This window comes from Enhydra lutris, unplaced genomic scaffold, assembly GCF_002288905.1.
Source record: "Enhydra lutris kenyoni isolate GAN:26980312 unplaced genomic scaffold, ASM228890v2 scaffoldscaffold50, whole genome shotgun sequence".
Classification (NCBI taxonomy): domain Eukaryota; kingdom Metazoa; phylum Chordata; class Mammalia; order Carnivora; family Mustelidae; genus Enhydra; species Enhydra lutris.
Genome location: NW_019154134.1, coordinates 4063672 through 4083094, shown reverse-complemented (window position 1 = coordinate 4083094; position 19423 = coordinate 4063672). Strand labels below are relative to the sequence as shown.

At 44.9% G+C, this 19423-nt stretch overlaps 1 protein-coding gene across 1 annotated transcript in view; it reads right to left on the bottom strand.

Annotated features, from left to right (window-relative positions):
- LOC111156952 (SH3 domain containing ring finger 2) overlaps positions 1-15819 on the bottom strand; it is a 123830-nt gene extending 108011 nt beyond the window's left edge. The window contains exons 1-2 of the mRNA XM_022518123.1: positions 15712-15819; positions 14039-14522 (exon numbers count right to left, since the gene is read on the bottom strand). Of these exons, the coding sequence (XP_022373831.1) occupies positions 14039-14416 (378 nt within the window). The 5' untranslated portion in view covers positions 14417-14522; positions 15712-15819. The remainder of the gene's footprint in view (positions 1-14038; positions 14523-15711) is intronic.
- Positions 15820-19423: the final 3604 nt, after the last annotated feature.

The following is a 19423-nucleotide window of genomic DNA, read 5'->3' as shown; positions in this document are numbered from 1 at the left end:
TATCTCCACTCTCCTGCCAATATCATTACACCTCCCAAATCATCTGTAAGCGCTCAATCTTCGTGACAGGGCCTGATTCTGGGATACCAAATAAGACCATGGAGTTCTTGGTTCTTTTCATCTATCCTGGGAGAGTGTACATTATATGTCTATCTTGTTTATGGTCATACTGTAGTGCCTTGTTTAGTATCTGGCACCTAGCAAACACTCAATATATGTTTAGGTCATGAGTGCATACCAGGGGTATTATTACTGCAGTGCAGAATATCTTCCTTTTATTGAGTTTATGCCAGTAGCCTACCATACACCCACAGAAATATTAAATGTGCCCTCCAAAACTTAGAGCCAAAGAAAAGGTACGTTCTCTGGTGTTTGCAAGAATAACGTTCCTGTTAAAGTGTTGCTTTAGCAATGCTTGTTATACCTAGAGGTTCTTCACTGGGAAGAGATCCCAAGACAGATTCTCTAGGAGTCTGGCAATTCTTCCTGAAGCCACCCGAAACCCAGTGTATAAATAGTTCAGAGATCTTTCAGAGGACAAAACTCTGTTATGTTTATTTGTGCATGGTTTAAACAGAAAGCAAGTGGACCCTGGACTGGGTGCTCTCAGTGAAATAAGATGAATACCGATGCAGAGAGACTGGCAACTATAATAGGGAAGAATAACAAAAATCATTCACATGTATTCAGCAGGCATTCACGGACCAGTCCTTGAGCGTGTCATGTGTAGTATCTCATTTAATCCTCAGAGCCAACATATGTGGCAGGTAATGTTACTCCATTCTCAGAGGGAGAGATCAGGGCTCAGGGAGATTAAATGACTGGCGTAAGGTCTCACAGCTAACAAGAGGTAGAACTGGGATTTCTAATCAACTATTATGACTTCACACTCCTGCTCTTTTTCTTCAATCTCACCCCCTGGGTTAAGAATATTGAAAAACCAGCTCACTAGATGAACGAAGTGAAGTATTTCAGCCTGGAGAAGATAAGAAATAAGAATAAAATGCACCTCTTCTAGCTGCCTTCACCAACCTGTAGTCACTCATGGAAAGAAAGGACAAGTATGTTTTGTTGGCTCAGTTTCAGGAAGACTTTTCTAATACTGTTGTTAGAGGTGGAGGGAACAGAGTGTGTTCAGGCACAGAAGACTCCCCCATGCTGGAGATTTAAATGCACCAGTTCTGTGGCAAGTCTGAGAGGACTAAAGTGCAGGAGAGGTGGATGGCTGGCTTGGAGGACATTTAAGATCTCTTTTAGACATGTGATTCTAGAATACAAAGGAATTAGAAGCCTCACTCAATCCCTGCACATATGGTTGGTATTACGTAATTCTGGAGTGACAAGATTTACAAAGGTAACATGACCTGAGAGAAATTTATAAATGCCATATTAATACATTAAAGAAGGTATATGCTGTTTATACTCTTTGCATAAGAGAGGCAGAGCTAGTGTTGCTGCAAGGTTAACCAGCATAATGTCAAGAGTGGTCAAGAATGTGGTCTTGGAGTCAGTCTACATGAGTAACTTTGGGCAAGCTACTCAGTATTCCTGAACCTCCGTTTCCTTGTCTGTCAAACAGTGTTGCTCTGTGGATTTGAAATTTTGCAGGTGACATATTTAGCACAGTCCCTTGAAGACTCTAAGGGGCCATAACTGGTGGTACCTATTTTTCCAGAAACCTTTATTTCTGAAAAACGTAAATCCAAATTCTTGTGCATCATACTCTGTAAAATACAAAAAGACAAGTTTTACATTTGAGATGCTAGAATCTGGAGGTTCAGAGAATCTGGGACTTTTCCTGTAACTGCAGTAGCTGTGAACATCTATTAAGGACTCAGATACATTTCATGTTACATGGCTGGTTTTTCGGCTAAGGTAGGATTAGAAGCTGACTTTCCTGAATTTCAGGCTCTTTTTGTCCCCACCTATAATGGACCACTTTGCCTGTCCAGATGACAGGTTTCCAAGAGGAATGGCACCTAAATATTTTGTTCTGACTCTGTTCACATTTCTAGGCAAAGGAGAGCAGTTCTGGATCAGAGCTTGTTATAACTCCTGATAACGTTATCTCCCCAAATTCTGCCCCTTTTGGACTTGGCCCCTTGATTAGTTTGCTTCCCTTTCCTCTTTGTCCCTCCCTGGTTTCTGTTACCCCAGTGTAGATCACAGATGCAAACTTTTCTGCCTTTCTCTTCTCTAACCTCCTCTTTTCTCTGACTCCATTCCCCCTGTCTTGTTTCCCTATTCATCTAAACTCACTGTTACTACTTAAAACCTTAAGTTTCTGACCAAGTGGCACCCAGTCAAGACATGGCATGTCATTAACGTGGAACTGGGCTGGCCACAGATTACATTATACTCTGGAAGCTTATCAGCAACATTAGAATGGTACTCTTGGTGCCAACAGTTCCCACCCAGCAATGGTAGTTAGTGCAGTGCTCCGTGGAACTCCAAGGGAACCACCATGCTTGTCTTGGTCCCCTGGACTGATCTGGTTAAGAGCCCAGTCCTTGGAAGCAGGTAGACCTGGTTCACATCCTGGTTCTGACACTTCCTAGCCACTTTTCTAAAGTGAGAAAATATCACAGACCTCCATGGGTTATTTGGAGGATTTAAGGAAAACCATGGTTATCTCGCACAGTGTCTGGCACCCGGTGTGAACTATGTGATGGCCGTTGGCTAAGGTGCTGACTGGTAACCACGTCCCCGTCCTGTCTGGCTTCTCTCCTTCCTGGTCCCTCCCTCCTTGCCCAAGCAATCAGGACAAACATTGCACAGGATGAGGTCTACTTGCTTCGCTGGGCCTTGGCATAACCACTAGAATAGGGAAGATAGGAAACCCAGAACATGTCTCAACCGCAAAATTTTACAACGATGAAAATGAAATCCTAGTGTTTCAAAATCTTCAGAAAAGAAGAAGATGGGAAATGTCCTTCCTGTTCAAAGGCAAGCTTCTGTGTCCCGGGTCTTTCTATGATCTCTCAGGAGGAAGAGAATGTGGCCATCTCCCTCCATTCTTCACTCACCCTCTTCCCCCTGCCTTCAAGCATGGACCCAGTCCACATGGATTTCCCTCATGTACGGGAATTTACCACTCCAAGGAGAAATTTGAAATTCAGAAGATGGTCCTTCCTGCTTCTCCAGAGAGCCAGGAAGGGAGTTTTCTCTTCTGCCCCTCCTTTTCTCACCTTTCCTGTTTATTAAGCAGAAGTCCCAAATGAGATTGAGGGCAGCCCTGCCTTTCTCAGATCCATGCAGCTTGTTGGTATCAGCAACACCCCTCCTGAACACAGCTCTGCAGAGTTCTATTCTTGCCCCATGCCCACTGATTCTGCTGCATTGCCTTGGCAACCAATTAAAATACTTCTATGTGTGCATCGATATCATCCTTCATTCTGCAGATCCAGGGCACCCTGCTCAGAGGGTTGTGGCATGTCAGGCAGTTGGTGTTCTCTCTGGCTCCATTCTGGTCTGACTTCTTTTTTAACCTCCCAATTACCTCTGAATCCCCTGTAAGCACCTACGTGCCATTCCTAACACACCTGGCTTGACATCAAGAAACACCCTTGTCAACAAGACAGGGGCTGGAAGGGATCCTGGGAACAAAATGGCTGGTATATCCCCTTTCCCTCTAGCCTCAGGGGAAGACATCAGGAGCTCCTGAGCCATGAAGCTGCTGAGTCTAAGTGCTGAGTCTAAGTCTTACAACAAGGCAAGCAGCACACGTTCAGTCATTAAATATTTACTGAAAGCTGTTTGCATTTCAGCCAGTCTGCTAGGGACAGAGGAGACAAGACACCTCCTTAGCCTTATGGAGCTTATAGTTCAGTGGGAGAGAGGTGACTGGAAAATGCTGTACCGTCTGATGTGTGCTGTGGAAGCCAGAGGAACTGGGGCCTCTGGGAACTTGAGGAGGAACCTATGGCCAGATTAGGACTTAGAAAGAGGGCTGACTTCCCAGAGGAGTGAAGGTTACACTGAGACCTAAGCATGGGCTGTAGTGGCCACTTGGGCCAGTTTCCTGACTGGTGGAGAGTTTCATTCTTGCCTGGCTGAACCCCTGGTTCTGGGCTGGGGTGATCTGTTTGAGGCACCCCAGGAGTATATGCCTTGATTCTTCTGCTCTCCAGGCTAAAGTTCTCCCATGAGCCTCTCAAGGGAGAGTAACAGTGAATAGTCCAAGTTCTCTCATCTCTTCTCTTGGCTTTCCATGCTGCACATGTGCACGGTGGCTGAAAGGTACAGGATCCAGGAGCATCAGGACTATGGTGTCAGGGCTCACCACCCAAAGTATGTGCCTCTCAGTTATTCTGAGGATTGCAGTCCTCAGTATCACAGGTTTCTGTGAATGCCTGGGTGATTAGGAATCAGACCATCTGCAACCTCCCTAATTGCCCAAACACAGATAGAGGATGCTATCAATTTTTATCTGTAACAGTTTTCTCATATGTTATCTCATATGAACATAAACTGAGCATAAATCTCTTACATGAAGGTAGAGACAATAGGAGCACCCATCTCAGGGGCCTGTAGAAAGCATTAAGTGAGACTCTGCCAAGTAAAAGTGCTTCACCCAGTGTCTGACCCACAGCGAATCCTTTAAGATTTATTAACTGCATCATAATTTTTAGTTCACATGGCTCTCTCGAAAGACCGTAAGCTCTTTGAGAGCAAGGATCATATCTTACTTATTTTTGTTTGTCACTGGAGCCCAGAAAATGGTCTTATTCATAAAAAGCATTCTATACATATCTGTTGAATGAATGGGAAGTAACAGCAACCATGCCTCACATTCATTGTCACTGGGCTTACTGTGTGTCATGTCCCGTGCTAAGAACATTACAAGAAGTATCTCGATTTATCCTCTGAAGGAGGCCCTGATCGCTGTTACTCCATGTCTACAACGCGGTAAAACAGCAGTCCAAATGCAGTAAGTGTGCTGATACTTTAGAAGGGAGTGCAAGCGGACAGTCAGACTTTACTAGGAGCTTACTTTGTCCAGACCTTGGCTAAGCACTTTACAGGTATCAATTTGTTAAATCTTCCCAATAACCCGAGGAGGTGAGCTTTCTGTTTCCATTTTATAGCGATGATGCTCAGAGTCGCTTAGTAACTTACCCAGAAGCACAGTTGGTACATGAGTTAAGAGCCATTGTTTTGAATCACAACATACTTATTTACTTAGTTTATTAGAAGACTAAGCTCAGAAGCAGCAGAAAATTAGAATATATATTTTAAAAACAATATTAAAATGCCTTTTTCTTCTTATTCAGAAAGAAGTTTGAAAACACACACACACACACACACACACACACACACACACACACACACTTAGAGCAATGGAGTTATTACCTAATGGGTACAGTTTCAGTATGGAATGCTGAAAAAGTTCTGGAGATGAACAGTGGTGATGGTTGCACACCACCGTAAGTGAATTAATGCCCCTGAACTGCACACCTAAAATGACTGAAGTGGTAAATCCGTGTATTTTATAATATATGTGTGATGTCGGTTTGACAGCGCCAAAGGTACAGGGCCATGTTCCTACTTGAAATGCTGTCTTCCTTTCCTACTGGAGGCCAGGTCAATTCAGCAAACAACTCTAGCAGCAAATTCTTTCACAGCCTCTTCCTTTCTGTCATTGGTATCCCTGTGACTGTCAATTAACTCAAGACAATGTTTCTCCCAAGATCAAAGGAGCACACAAAATTTTTGGTATCTGATGCAAAGTTTAGCCATATGTGGAGTGGCATTTCCTATGTCCCGAGGGTTAGCAACTCATGAGCTAAGTGGTTTTGAACTTGGCCCACTGTGTCTTTCAGAGAGTGCTGTCACCCAAAAAGGTATTTAATAAGGTGATTCACATCTAGAAGATTTCAGTCACTGCATGACTTTACACCAAAAATAACGTGCTGCTCATTCCTCCCATAGCTCTCTAATGGCTTGATTCATGAAGAGTTCATTCTTGCATCATCAAGAGTTATTCCATGATTCCATGAAGTCAACCACAGACATGAAGGTATTCATTTATTTATTCATTCATTTATAAAATATTTGGGGGTTCCTAATATGGGTCAGGCTGTGGGCTGGGTGCTCTGAGCACAGTACTGAGAAGCCAAAAAAGTTGCTTGTTCCCCTTGGGCTTGGATAAAAGACTGGAGAAATGACAGAGATCAGAGGCAAACTCAGCTAATAATTGAGTCCTCGAGTCTGAGGCCAGGAGCATCTGTGGTATGAGGTTGCAACGGTGTGGGCTTTCAAGACGGAGCCTGATACGGAGCAGGTGCTTAGAAGATTTCTGTTGAACGCCCTGGCTTCTGAGCTGGGGTCTGGAGCTATATGCCCCTGGGGCTGACACACAGACCCAAGTTGCAGGAAGCTGCTCATGACAAATGGACTTTTCTTTCCTTTCCTGTGTTCTACCACCTACTTTGTACGCACTGGCTGCCATTCCTACGTGCTAGGGTTATTGGGTATCCCAGCCATTTCAATGGGGGAAAATGGCTGTGTCTGCCAGGGGGTGGACATGGCTCCTCACTTGCCCGGTAAGCTCAGCCAGCCACTTGGAGCAGTGTTTGGCTGCACTGAATCCATTAGGCAGATACAACCCATGGGCCACTAGATGACACGGAACGAGTGTGGCTGTGGAGAGACTTTACCATACAGAGTACTCGACATGTGTCTTCCCAGTGGTGGTCTGAGGCTAGGTATCCAGTTACCTGGTCTCTACTGCATCTGTTTCCTTCTCCCTCTCCTCCAACTCTGATTCTACTCCAGCTATTCCTGTCCTGTCTTACCTAGCACCCACATGCCCAGAACAGATGCTGCCTTTTCCCTCCCTGATCATGTCTTTCATGACCATTAAAACACCTGTTTTTTTCTAGGAAATTTCTTTTGGTTGGCCAAGCTTCATTTCTCTCAAACTAAATCACCTCACTGACATTTTAGTAAATGTCATTTATTAATCATCATTTTAATAAATCATTATTTCTTGAGTCTAAGACTTCCCTGTCTTAATTGACCTTACTGAGTTATAATTTGTAGAGGAAAAAAATGCAACTATTCTTAAGTGTACAGTTTGATAAATTTAGACAAACCTATACACCATCACATAAAACATTTGCATTATACCTCACCAAATAACTATGTGGTTTGCCATTTCTAGAATTTTATATAAATGGAATCAGACAATAAGTAAGCTACCCCTTTCTTTATATCTTAAAATTTCTAAAATTGGATGTATCTTACAGCGAATATCAAACATGGTACTATTTCCTTTTTCCCTTAAGTGCTATAAAGAAAATTGTAACACATCTTCTAATGGTTTGACAGCGCCAAAGGTACAGGGCCATGTTCCTACTTGAAATGCTGCCTTCCTTTCCTACTGGAGCCAGGTCTAATGGGTAATATCTCTGAGTCAGGGATGTGTGTGTGTGTGTGTGTGTGTGTGTGTATCACACACGTTTATATATATATGTGTGTATATATATATATGTCCACTTATGTATATATATATATAAACATATGTATATACATATATGTGTATTGACTAGTTGGTTTTGCCACTAGAAAGTAAGCACTGGAAAGGTGAAAATCCTAACTTTGCTGTCTTCCCCTAGTGCTTACACAGCTAGACACGGATAGGAGCTAAAGAAACACTACAGAAGGAGGTGATAGTGAGTTTCAATTCCAAAAATATCTTCTAATAGCAAGAACTTGCCTGAAACTCTTCTTGGAATGAGTCCGTAGTTTCTAATTACAACACAGTTTCTCTTTGTGGGCTCAGCTGCCTTTGCATTAGTAGAAGTCATTTTCCCAAATTTGTTGCATGTACAATTAATACTATTCAAGGTATTAATAAAAGGGAGGAGAGGGGCATGCCACTGTCAAAGAAATGTGGGAAACATTTCTTATTATAATTTATCACTTAGAGATTCCTACTTCATCAGCATGCTAAAAGTTCTGACAAGTGCTGCTGCAAATAAAAAAAAATGTTTAGTTCTTTTTTTGTGTGTGAGAAGGTTTTATTTATTTATTTGAGGGAGAAAGTGAGAAAGAGAGAAAATGAGTTGGGGGTGGGGGAGAGCAGGAGAAGGAAAAGCAGACTCCTTCTTCACTTGAGCAGGGAGCCCAATGCAGAGCTCAATCCCAGAACCCTGGGATCATGACCTGAGCTGAAGGCCGATGCTTAACTGACTGAGCCACCCAGGCACCCCTGTTTAGCTCTGTTTTAAGCTTAAGTTTGTTTGACCCTGAGCTTGAAAGAACATGCATCTGTAGCACGTAGATTACGCCTTGTGAAAGACTGCTCTAATATGTATGCATGATTTAAGAAAGAAATGAGAAAGAAAATGAGAAGGAAAGTGAGGAGAGCTGTATTTGAATGCATCCCAGCTCAGCCAAAAGTTATGCAGTGGCATCTGCAACGGGAGAGATGAAGATGCTTTTTGTGAGTAAAACGACTGAACAAATGTTCTCCCTCCTGCTCGCATAATCTCTCTATCCTATGAAGGGCTGTATGGGCCGGCAACCTTTCCTAAGAGAAAAGGAAAACAACACAAAAATATGTGTTGGCTAATCCCTTAGGTGACCTGCCCTGAGTGGTAGGTAATTGAGATTGCGTTGGGAGAGCCCGCTGCCCCACCCCTCTGCCTTGGCCACCCTCTGGGAGTGGAGCTGCTGTGTTTGTCCCACCCTTCGGCCAGACAGCTTTAACTGATGAGAAAACTGAAACAGGTAATAGGATGGCTCGCTAAAACAGAGAGGAACGCACCTGCAGGAACTACCCTGGCCATTCAAATGATGGCAAAGTCCTCAAAAACAGCACTGATCCAGTCCATGAAGAGATGAAAGGAAATCAGACTGGGCCAGGTGATATCAGGCAGAGACTATAAGATGTGTACAAGAGCTCTCTTCCCATCTTAAAAAATATTTTAAACATCATCAGACAGTAAAACAGACTTTTTTTTTCTCTCCTGGTATACATACCTGTGAATTTTAACAGATACCTGGACTCCTATAACCACCACCATTGTCAGGGTACAGAACAGTTGCCCCACTGAAGAAAACTCCCTCATGACCCTTTCTGGTCACTTTGTCTCTCGAAACACCATAGTCTCCAGCAACCACTCAGAACCATTATTTTCCATCACTGGAGTCTTGTCTTTTTAAAACTCCCCTTCCCTTCCCTATCCCCTCTGCTTCATTTTTAAATGGAAGTCTCTGGATGGTTATTTGAGGCTGAACTCCAAATCCCAGGCCAGCAGACTCTCTCCTCTACTGTTACTGTTTTGTTATTTTCTGTTGCTAACATTTATCAGCATCTGTGATGTGCCAGGCATTTGTACTCATTTTACATACATTATCTCATTTTAATCTTACAATAGGCTCATGATAGATGCACACCATTATTATCTGCATTATACAAATATGGAGACTGGGGATAAGAGAGGTTAAGTGACCTGCCTAAAGCAAATTGAATCCCAGCACAAACCCAGCTCTATCTGATAACATATCCCTAACATTATGGTAAATAATAAAAGGGAAGGGATTGTACCTAGGAAAGATGTACACAGAGAGAGGCTGGGGGCAGAGCCAATTTGGCACCATATGGTTTTTAAAAAGATGCACCAATGTGTATGAAGGTGGAGAACCATCTGGGTCTCCTGACTTCTCCACCTTAGCTCCTGCCTTTATGACTTCCTCCACCTGTCGCATGCGGTCCTTGCTGACCCAGGTGGCCCCTGCTTGCTGTTTTCAGGGGCTTGGGATAGTTTTAGTCTCCTTGCCAATTTTGCAGAAACCACTGTCTGTGTCACAGGACACAGCAGCTGCTGTGAAAAGAAGCTGGATACCTTCCGGTTTCTACTTAGCTCAATTCCCTTGTGTGTTTTCTGACCTGATTTGCCCCCCCTCAGGTGCTTGCAACACCAGCTAAAGAAGTTTCTAGGACACAGCCACCTGGTCTGTGCGCTAGAGGTGGCAGGTGTGTTCTCGCTGAGCTGGGGTAAGTGAGACAGAAATGTGTGTAGTTGGCATGATGTGTAACAAAGAAGAGAGAAAGTCCGGCCCTGCAAGACCTGGGGCAGAGACGTTTGTGCTGGGGACAGAGAGGCAGGAGAAAGGCAACTAGAGAAGTTACGGAAGAATCAGAGATGCTGGGAATGGAAGGTTCTTCACCTACATGAGGTGTTTATTTGAGCTTGTTTTTTGGGGAAGAGAAGGCTGCTAGCGAGTTTTCTCCTGGAATCAGTTCCTAGCTCCTTCAGGGTCTTGGAAGTGGGCTTCCAAGCCAGTGCAGGTTGGGAAGAATCACACATCTGAATCACAGCCATGGGTCATGTGGAGAAAAATCAAATAGGCCAGAAATCAGGATACCAGGGACCATCTTTGGATGACACTCTGTTAACAAGCGGGTGAAAGAGGACGCGCAATGTAGAGCGAAAAGTCCTGAGTCACTTCAAAAACAGCACCAGCTAACATTTGCCGAGCATGAGCCAGTCCCCGTGCTAAGAGCTAATTGACATGAGTCACCTCATTTATTTCTCCCAGCAACCCTCTGAAGTAGGCGCTACTATTATCTTCAATTCACAGATGGGGAATTGAGGCCCTGAGGTTCAAGGGACTCACCCAAAGTACACAACTGTTGAGCAGCAGCAGGAGGATTTGAATTCTTACATTTTTCAAATCTAAGCTTGCAAGCTTCACTGCTTTCCTGCCTGTCTTAATTCAGAAACATTTCTAAAAATTCACAGTAAGGAGGAAGAGAGATCAGCTATTCAGGAGGCTGTAATCTTCTCGAAGGCAATGCAAAGTTCCTTCCGCCTAACTGCTGTGAGGGAAGCAGTAAGAACTGGTAGGGTTTGAGCGGCGGGGGGCTGTCCAAGGGTCTGTTGATCTCACCTGTTGGTCTGAAATAACTGCATGCTGTAGGAACCGACGGCCATGCCTCAGGTTTTCTTTTTACCCAGTAGACTTGGGAGGGTTTTGGACAGGTAGGCACAATGGACTGTTTTTCCTCTAATTGGCTGGCACCAGGAAGTGGGACTATTGGATCCATCTGGCATGCTGGCTGGCACGAGAAGCACCCGGCCTCTTTGAGCCAACAGAAAATCCCGATGAGCTCGTCTATTAGACGAGCCTGGGTGAGCAGAACAGACTTTGGGCTTCACGAACTCCCAGACAGGGAGTGAAGGGAACTCTTAGAGAATGTCAGGTTAACCTCGTGGTCCCTGGAAGGGGTGTTTTACAAAATGGTACCCCGCGACAACAGGTTATTTATGCCCTCTTCGGGGACTACTTTATACTAAGTATTATCCTGGGCTGGACTCGTCCCAGACTTAAGTTCAGTAATAATACCCATTTCACTGTCCTGCCAAGTGCTATCACTCCTTCTGTGTCTCGTGGAATTCCTCATGCACGCAGGGCACAATAGACAGTCAATAATAATGTTTACTATGATAATGACCTTCCAAATGCCTTTCATCTAAGGATCTCAACGTGCTATGTAAACACTAATTAGTTAAGCCTCACAATGGCTCTCTGTTTTTACAATATATTTTCTGATTTTATAGAATTTTAAATTAAGACCCAGCAAACTTAAGTGGCTTGTCCAAAGTCATATAGCAGGTTTAAGTTAATGATAATGATGATACTCTGCATTTATAGGGCATGTGTTTTCGAAGGCACTGAGAGTGTGTTGCAAAGATAATTTTCACACTGTCCTGGAGGAAGGTGGGGAGCAAGTATTTCTAGGGGCTGACCGAACTAGGTAAACTGAGGAGGCAGGGAGGGCGAGGATCTGACTGAGGACGCCAGTGCCTCCTCTGCCTCTCAGGACAGTGCGGCATCCCAGACAAGACTCAGTTTTCTTCACTGAGGGAGGCATGCCTGCTTGTGCCCTCACAGGAAAGACAGCTACATTCTTGGAAGCAGAGACAGGCTGCAGAATGACAACCATATTTACATCCAGGAACAGGTCTGTTCACAGCCCCATTGAGAGAGGCAAAAGGGATGAGAGGAGCCACTTCAAGTAAGGAAGGATGGCTAAGAAAATGAAGGCAGCGGGGGTGGCTGGGGGAGGCTGCCAGCTCTGCTCTCTTGCGGAGTATCTGGACTAAGGCAGAGCCTGCCTGAAAGCAGCGGCCGCCCACAGCCTGCTTCTGGGCTGCTGCCTCCCAACAAGGACTTGTTCCAGTGCGGCTCAGATGATGGGCACGACCCCGTCACTGGCACCTTTGTCTGATGTTACAAGTCCTTGTGAAAGAGTTCCAGGGACATGCAGTATCTTACCGGCTGTCTCTTACATATCACCACCTCTCAGTCCCACAGCTCCCTATGCCAGGAGGGGCTGGGAATCTTCTACGGTTCAAAAACTTGGCAGCCCTGGATACATCTGTGGCTACCTTTTCTTAACACAGCCACATCAAAAAAGATAAAAACCTGAACAAAAACATTCCAAGAGGTTAGGGACTTGCCTCCTCCCAGTCTAGCAACACTTTCTTAGCGGTGAAGATACTCCACCAGGAGCCAAGTCAGACCTTGCTGGGTGGGGGAGGGGAGGTTGCTGTGTCTTAGAAATTCAAAGGAGGATTTGCTGACCTCCGATGGAGCCCTATTCTCTACAGACAAGGCACTTGTGAGAAGTTTGCTGCCTACCCACACCCTGCGTTTTGCAGGCCTGTGGATTCTGATTGATGAGTAGTCCTTGGGCTAACAGGAAGCCTGAAAGAAAGAAGGACGCCAAGCCCTTTTCTGGAATGTGGTCACACAGAGGAGCACAATGGCAATAAAAAGTCTGCAGTGAAGAAATCACACCAATGCCCGCTTCTTCCCGCTCACGTTTTCGACCATTGCCACATTCCCCTACTGTAAGGGCAGTAGATGCCCTGAACAGAAGGAGGGGGTGAGCCGTTGAAAGGAACATTTTAGAAGTGTCCTGACAGCACATCATAAGCCGATTCTCCTGTGCGGGAAGGAATCCGCGATGACCCTTCCACCCGCTGTTACTCTTCACAATGGAGCTGAGGGACTCTGCTTTCGCTTTAAAGCGGTTCGCATTAGGTAAGACTTCACAGAAGCCAGCCTTGACTCCCTAAGTGTGCCGGCCACCCAGGTCATGGCTTTCTGCGTCTACTTTGACACAGTGACTCCTGGGGTTACAGTGTGCATAATCCCACAGGACTCACAAGGACTGCGTCCTCCTCTTGAGATGTGCCCTGAACACAGTTTCCCACAAAAGGCTCGCAGCCACATCAGATGGAGACCTCTGGATCCCTGTGCACGGCTGGCCAGAGCGATTCGCACTATCCAAACACCAAACACATGACTAGGATCTCACATGCGCCACTCCTGGGCCCTTGCGGTCATGGCAGCCGCTGAGGAGCAATTTAAGTACGTTTGATTGATTTTGTAAAGGAAGATATCTGCAGGGCTGCTGTATACACGTGTCGTACTTCACAGCCCAGCCTTCCTATCAAGCAGTCCACCCACGGATATGCGTTCCTCCCGCACAGTCTTCGGGCGTTCAAGTTATCTTGATAGCTTCCCGAATGCATCATGAATGAGCGCTGTCATACTAGCACTTTAGGACATGGGGTGGGAAGATGGGGTTGGGTAAAATTAAAACAAAACCTGACATTTAACTTCTCAAAGATCTCAAAAGCAAAAGGCAGCTGGATTTGTTTTTCTTTCTTTTTCCCCTCCTCCGTGTATTTCCCATGCACTGCTTTGGATGCAAACAGCAGAAGTGAAAGGTGAAAAATAATCACGAAGGCTTTCTTTGTGCTACTACCTTCTAGACAAGAAGCAGGAGGAGCCTAGGAGACTTTAACAATTCTAAGAATTCCTGGGTGGATGAGACAGGCTAAGGATTCCACCAGGTTTTGGTAAAATGATCATTGCCCACAGAAACTTATCTCTGGGGAATCAGTGGCGGCGCTCTTTGAAACCTAACCACAGGAAGATAACCCCTAGCTGCTGGTATACACAAATCCAACCTCTAAATGGACATGATATGAACAAATAAGATCTTTCTTACCCCATCCATGTGGATTCTGATATTAGGCACCAGGCGGAAAGGGCTGGACTGTAGACCTCTGGGGTTAGTCCTGCTTTTCCTGCTGTCCTGAGGGGTCAGCACGCTGGGCCTGCGGAAGGAGCCCCCTCTTCCCAAGCTCTGCCCCGAGCGCACACCATCTAGAAGACGCACGAGCAGCAGGTTGGCTGGCAGTGCCTCGATGCTGCAAAACACCAGGGTCCGGCATTCGGGGCACCTCAGCTCCTTGTGGGCCTTGAAAATCCTCTGGAGACATGGTTTGCAGAAGGTGTGCTGGCACGGGAGGACTTTGGCTGTGACATCGAGCTTTTCAAAGCACACGGGGCACTCCAGAAGATCAAGTAACGTCAGATCATCCATTTTATTTTAAAACTCCAGTCCTGACCTGGAGGGGGAAAGTCGGCATTGTAGGGTGAGCTGGGCTAGGGAGGTAAATCCGGTCTCTTGGGAGCCTCAGAATTCTTGCCTGTTTGAATGAGAAAGGAAGAGAGGAAAAGAATGTGACTGCTCCGGGAGGTATATCCCACCTACAAGGAGGCAGTGTCTCATGAGACAGTCTGCAAGTTACTTTGTTCCAGCACCCAAGTTTCAAATGACTCATTCTGATTCAGTGCTAGCAGGTAGAAGGCTCAACTCCTGCCTGCTGGATCTCAGAGGGAGCATTCAGCACAGTGACTGACGACTTACTCACTGCTTTTCTGTGTGCAAGCAAGAGTGGAGACAAGAGTGGCTGGTTGAAGTGGCATATGTGCGCCTCTCTCCCACCTAGGGCTTGGAAGGAGCTTCTGTTCCCCGTCAGACAATCGGTTTCGGTTCTCAAATCAAGGCCTCCTCAGAATGCCACTTCTATGAAGCTATCTAGGCCTTCTTCTCTTAGGTTTATCTGTTATCTCCAGCACAAGCAGGCAAATTTACATTGATATGTTTATCTGAATCTCATACAGATGTAGAATTATTTCCTTCACTATACATCCTCCCCCATTATGTTGTTCTAGCAATGTTCAAGAAAAATATCTATGAGAAACCTATTTTCAAAAATTGTTTGCCTTAACTACATGCCAGGATGCTTGGAAGCTTTTTCCCCTCCCTTCTTCTCTCCCTCCCTCCCTCTCCCCTTCCTTTTCTTCTCTGATTATTCTAGCCTCCGAGACAATATTCCTCCCACAAGATGAAGTCACACGGCCTGTTTAGTTACTTTGACAAGTGTTCTCAGTTTCACCTGAAGGAGACAGGAATTCTGGATTGTGGTCACAACCTGCAAAAAATCAAGATGGAGCAGTGTATACAGGTGTGTGTGTGTGTGTGTGTGTGTGTGTGTGTGCGCGTGCGCGCGCGCGCGCGCGCCTGCTGCTGTACCTGCGCGTGCTCGTGAGTGTATGTGTGTGGTCTGAAAACACCCTTATTCCGGAAACCGTTTCCTCTTAGACATCTGGAAAGAAGTCTCCAGTTGAGAGAAGTCTCCTGGGAAGAAGTCACTTGTCCCTCACAAGTGCCAAAATTGTGCACAGCAGCCTGGAAGGTTTGGCGGGAGGGCGGGTGGCCCCACCAGTCAGCAAAGAGAACCTGACACACCAGGATGAGAGATGGCGCCTTGCCTTCCTGAGACAACTCTCCAAAGACGTTAGCTCTGGGGAGACGTGCGGGGGGCCACTAACCTTGAGCTTGTAACCCCAGCTGAGTTCAGCTCAGCGCGATCCTCTGCTTGGCCAGGCTCCCTCCCACTGGCTGCCTTTTCCCCAGGAGCCTCCGCTGCTCCTGCTGCTGCTGCTGCGCTTTAAAAACTTTAACAACTCTGAGTCTTACTCATTTCAGGGATCGCCTTACTCAGCCCTGTTAACGCTTTCGCTGCCTGGCAGTCAGCAGCACTGTTCTCTGAGTTCACTGTCTGCTCCTGATCTTCCCTTCACGTAACTGAGTTGATTTCTGGGAAAAGATTATAAGGGACAAGATGTAAGCCAACCCTTAAGGCTAAATATTTACAGTTCATATTTTCACTTTTCTCATTTTGTCTCCTTTCCCAGAAGTTAAAACATGCTCAGTTATACACATGCCAAGGTGACTGTGTTTATTTTAAACCTTTATAAGGATTTGCTGAAAAGGTCAAACATATTAATGGTAGCTATAACAAAGATAAGCCAGCCACCTAAAAAGTACTGCTCCTTAAAAACATAGTTATTCTTTGAATTTGTAGATTTGAGACAGAGTTTTGTGATCTCTTTGCTAAAACTCTTTAAGTTTAAAAAAAAAAAGTATCATGGTAGCACATACACATTTTTGAAAAATCAAAGCACAGAAGGGCTTTGAAAAAGGAATGGTTCCAGCCTCTCTCCCTGCCCGGTGCCTACTGGACTCTTTTTATAGCCCAAATAATGCTTACACTTTTATGTCTTGATTTATCAATAATACATTTCATGTAAAGTTACATAGGTATTTAATAAAGTAAATAATCATAATAATATTACTTAACCCCAGAGTAGCCCTTATCTGCGCTAAGCACTGTTCTACTTTACTTATACTAACTCATTTAATCCTTTTAGCAAGCTGCTAATACACTGCATTCTTCTTTATCCTCAGTTGTTGAGGAAACTGAGACCCAGGGAGGTCAAATAACTTACTCCAGGAGTCAGAGCTAGCAAGAAACAAGTGTTCTGTGCTCTGCATTACTGTGTCTTATGGTGATATAGCTTTAAGGGGAGGAGAGACGGTTGAAGGGTGGTAAACCTCATCAGGGATGGTAGGAAGTCAAAAGATAATGACCCAAGCTGACCAATCAACTTCTTTTGCAAATGAGGCAGCTAGGCTCAGAGAGATCAAGAGATTCCCAGTGAGTTAGGGGCAGAACCGGGACTAGAAATTGGTGTTCTTTTTTTACTGTATCTCCTCTCTCAACTTAAGGATAACAATTCTGTATGATGCAGAAAGTACTTCGCTACAACTCCATGGGAAAATCTTAAGAGGGGACCAAGAGGCCTCAGAACAGATGGTGGTGGGTGACATGTTTTACAAAGTTCTTCCATGTTATTTCTGAAAAAGCAAAGATGCATGGAATTCACAACAGGGGAGAGCTTTGGGATGGAGCAGATGAAGTTATCTGTCCTCTGAGCAGAGACCTGATTTGAATACATGTCAATTTCGGAAACCATTTTTTTTTTTTTTTTAAAGATTTTATTTATTTATTTGTCAGAGAGAGAGAGGGAGAGAACGAACACAGGCAGACAGAGCGGCAGGCAGAGGCAGAGGAGAAGCAGGCTCCCCACAGAACAAGGAGCCTGATGCGGGACTTGATCCCAGGACGCTGGGATCATGACCTGAGCCGAAGGCAGCGGCTCAACCCACTGAGCCACCCAGGCGTCCCCGGAAACCATTTTCAACTCTTTTTTTCTCTCTCTTTTATGAAAGGTTTTTGGGGTTTTAGCAACATCAAATCCACCCTGTTGCCTGTCTCCTTCAATTAATGTCTACTTTTATAAATTCTGTGCTCATCAGGAAGCCTCCTGTAGTCTGAGGCCCTTTGTTGTCCCTTGTGCTTTTTCCCACTTGGTAAAGCTGAGCCCTGTCCTCTTGTGAGCTGCCCTACAGTCCCCTCAACCTCTAGAAAGGTCTGCTCCAGTGCCAGAACTCTTGCTGCAGGGGTGGGCAACATTCTCTCTCCTCCCCTCTCTTGTTCTTAAACACACTCTGTCTCCCTTAGATGCCCAAATCTGCACCACGTGCACACACACACATGCTTGCATAAAGACAAACACACACATAACCTTAAGAGTAATATTTATGAAGCACTTGCCATATGCCACAGACCAGAGCTAAGATTTTAATAGATTATCTCATTAAATCCTCCCAACCACCCAATAAGGTAGGTGCCATAACTTTCCTAGGATTACAAAGCTTCTGATCTGAACCCAGGTTGGCCCAGTCCCAGGGCCTGTGTTCCTTTCCATTATTGCTTCCCACATAATAAAGTCAGGTACATGCCATAAATAAACCCATATATCTTTACTGTATAAATCCATACACATTTATACATATGTCCATATGTACACACCAGTTGATCTCAGAGCCAACCTAAAACAAGACGATAGAAACTGCCCAGTCTCATGCACCTTCATGCCATAGGTGGGCCAGTGGTCTCAAGTAGCTTCAAACCCTCCCATCCCTGACAAAACTCAAAAACCCAGTTCCATTCCAGGAAGGCAGCACAGATCCAGTAGGCTGCTCTGCACCATGTATCTGGCAGTGAAGATTCAGCAGAATAGAAATGTGATGGTAGAATCTTAGAATCTTAAGACAAAGCTTACACTGAGCCGGAGTGGTCTTTTAACACCTCCTAATTCACACCCTGTAGGTGGTCCCCAACACCACCCACACCTGAAGTTAGTCTTGGTAGAAACTTCTGAAGCTTTTGAAAAAAAAGGGGGGAGTGTAAATGGGGATTTCATCCTGGCTTACCCAAATGCTACCTTGGCATCAAATCAGATGAACAGGTAGTCCTCAAAAATAAACAAAAAGTTGAACTATGCATGCCTTGCCAGACTCCAGGCTCAGTCCACCACCTCCACCCCTCCCACCTCATCAACGCTCTTGTTTATATTACGTACTGGTACGTAATGACTACAGACTGTACTTTTTCCATACCCGTGTGATGTTTGAGTTTCTGCGGCTTGTATTTACCGGTATATCTCCATTTATGTAAGACAAAATCTGAATCTAAATCTGATCATATTGTTCCCCTTTTCACAACTCTTCAGTAGGTTCCTGTTGACCTTAGATAAAACCCAAATCCCTTTTCTGACTTACCAGGCCCAACATAATCTGGCTCCTACCTACCTCTCCTGCCTCAACTTACTGCACATCACCCCTTCACCCACCCACACCAGTCCCACTGGCTTTCTCTCTTGACTCAGGACAGCTTGTTTTTCTACCAGAATGTATTTGTTCATGCTCTTCATTCTGTCTGCAACATTTTCCAGTTATATTCTTCCTCCTCTCTTCCTAGTTACTCTCCCCGACCCTTTGCTTTTTTTTTTTTTAACCTCCCACCCCCGCAAGTTTTAGTTTAAATGCCACTTCCTCAGGGAAGCCTCCCTTGACTCTTATGAATAAAAAGTTTATCATCCTAAACTTATCCTTCATAGCAGTTATCAAAACCATAATTCAGTAATTATGTTATAATGATTTAATGCCTGATTCCCCAAACAGACAAGCTCCAAGAAAAGCAAGGCACTTACGTGTCTTGTCACTGCTCTTTCCCTTAAGCCTAACCCAGTGACTGGCATGTGGTTGATGTTTAATAAATGCTTTTGAATGGTTTACTAATGAATGAATGATGCTCTTAAAAAACTGTATCTTGGCATAAGTACACCAAATTGT